Source organism: Monoraphidium neglectum, assembly GCF_000611645.1.
Source record: "Monoraphidium neglectum strain SAG 48.87 unplaced genomic scaffold scaffold03802, whole genome shotgun sequence".
In the NCBI taxonomy this organism is placed as follows: Eukaryota; Viridiplantae; Chlorophyta; class Chlorophyceae; order Sphaeropleales; family Selenastraceae; genus Monoraphidium; species Monoraphidium neglectum.
This window is the reverse complement of record NW_014009827.1, coordinates 1-1642: the sequence shown is the minus strand read 5'-3', so window position 1 is coordinate 1642 and position 1642 is coordinate 1. Positions and strand designations below refer to the sequence as shown.

The 1642-nt window shown below is 67.0% G+C and overlaps 1 protein-coding gene across 1 annotated transcript in view; it reads left to right on the top strand.

Annotated features, from left to right (window-relative positions):
- MNEG_13399 (hypothetical protein) overlaps nucleotides 1–476 on the top strand; it is a gene marked incomplete at both ends in the record, with an annotated part of 4329 nt that extends 3853 nt beyond the window's left edge. The window contains one exon of the mRNA XM_014038128.1: nucleotides 233–476. Within this exon, the coding sequence (XP_013893582.1) occupies nucleotides 233–476 (244 nt within the window). The remainder of the gene's footprint in view (nucleotides 1–232) is intronic.
- Between the last annotated feature and the right edge of the window lie 1166 nt (nucleotides 477–1642).

The following is a 1642-nucleotide window of genomic DNA, read 5'->3' as shown; positions in this document are numbered from 1 at the left end:
GGGGTCATCATGGGGCCGCCGTGGGCCGCCATAGGGCCGCCATAGGGCCGCCATCGGGCCGCCATCGGGCTGCCTCGGGGCTGCAGGATCCCGAAGGTCGAGCAGCCGGGCGCCGTTGTATGCGCTCGCCCTGTCGATTCGGGCCGTCCTCTGCACAGCAGCATCCGCCGTCGGGCCCTCAAGCACCCCCTGACTTTTCGAATTTCAAAACGCGCTCAAACCCGTGAAACAGGACCGCGTGCAGCTGCTGCAGCGGGAGATCTTGGTGGAGCGCGACGCGGCGGTGCAGGCTGAACTTTCGGCGCAGATGCTGGCGGGCGACCCCTGGGGCCTCGGCGGCCTGCTGGGCGGCGGGGAGAACCGCTTCGTGGCGATACGGCGGGACCACATGCTGGAGGACGGCTTTGAGCGGCTCAACAGGCTGCCGGCGGACCGCATGAGGGGGCGGGTCCGGATCCAGTTCATCGACGAGCACGGTGCGTGGGCGGGCGGGGCGACGGACGGCGGCTGACGGACGCTCAGTGGGAGGGTGTGTGAGCGGGGTGCCGGCAGGGGGTGACATGGGCGCTCCTGAGCATCTCAGACTGCCTGCCTCATTTTGTGTACACGTGCGTGTGTTTGTGTGTGTGGGTGTGCGCGTGTGTATATGTGCGTGTGTGCAAGTGTGCGTGAGTGTGAATGTGTGTGTGTGTGTGTTTTTGACGTTTGCATTGCACGACCACACGCACGCACACCTGGCAGCCATACGAGTTATTAGTCGAGTGAACGCACGCGCGAATGCGCTCGCGCACCCCAGGCACCCCCGAGGCCGGCATCGATGGTGGCGGCCTGTTCAAGGATCTCATGGACGAGCTGCTCAAGCAGGGCTTCAACCCGCAGGCGCGCGCGCGGCAGCATCACGCACATGTGTATCGCATCATCGCGCTACCGCGGGCTGCTCAAACGCCGCGCGGCGCAATGTCTGCTTCCGCATCGCGGCTGCCACTTGCGAGCTGCCTGGAGCCTGTGGATTGTAGCGATCCTTTTGAGACCACGCCACGCATGCCTGTTGCCACCGACACCACCTCCATCTGCCCCACTACCACGCGCGCCGCAGTTTGGGCTGTTTGCCGCCACCTCGCAGCGCGAGCTCTACCCCAGCCCCGCGGGCTTCGTCTCCACCCCCCAGGCGCCCGCGCTCCTCGAGTTCCTTGGTGAGCCCAGGAGCACCAACCATGGGCTCAACCCCCTGGTGGTGACAGGGCTTCAGCAGAGGGGCGCCCCGCAAGATCTCGGACCGCGACGCCTGTGCACGTTTTGCCATTATGCGCAACAGCAGCTGGCGGTTCCGACAGCCACGCCGCGACCGCAAGCGATGCGCCCCTCCCGGCGCCTCGCCGCCCCCGTTTGCATGTCCTGCACAACAGCTGCTGGCGGTTCTGATCGCCGCGACCGCGTGCGTCCCCCCTGGCACGTCTCCCCTCCCCTCCCCCCCCCCAGGCCGCATGCTGGGCAAGGCGGTGTACGAGGGCATCCTGCTGGAGCTGCCCCTGGCCGGCTTCTTCCTGAAGAAGTTCTCCGGGAGGTCCTGCGACCTGGGTGACCTGGCCAGCCTGGACCCCGAGGTCCACAGGAACCTGCTGGCGCTGAGGCACTACAAGGG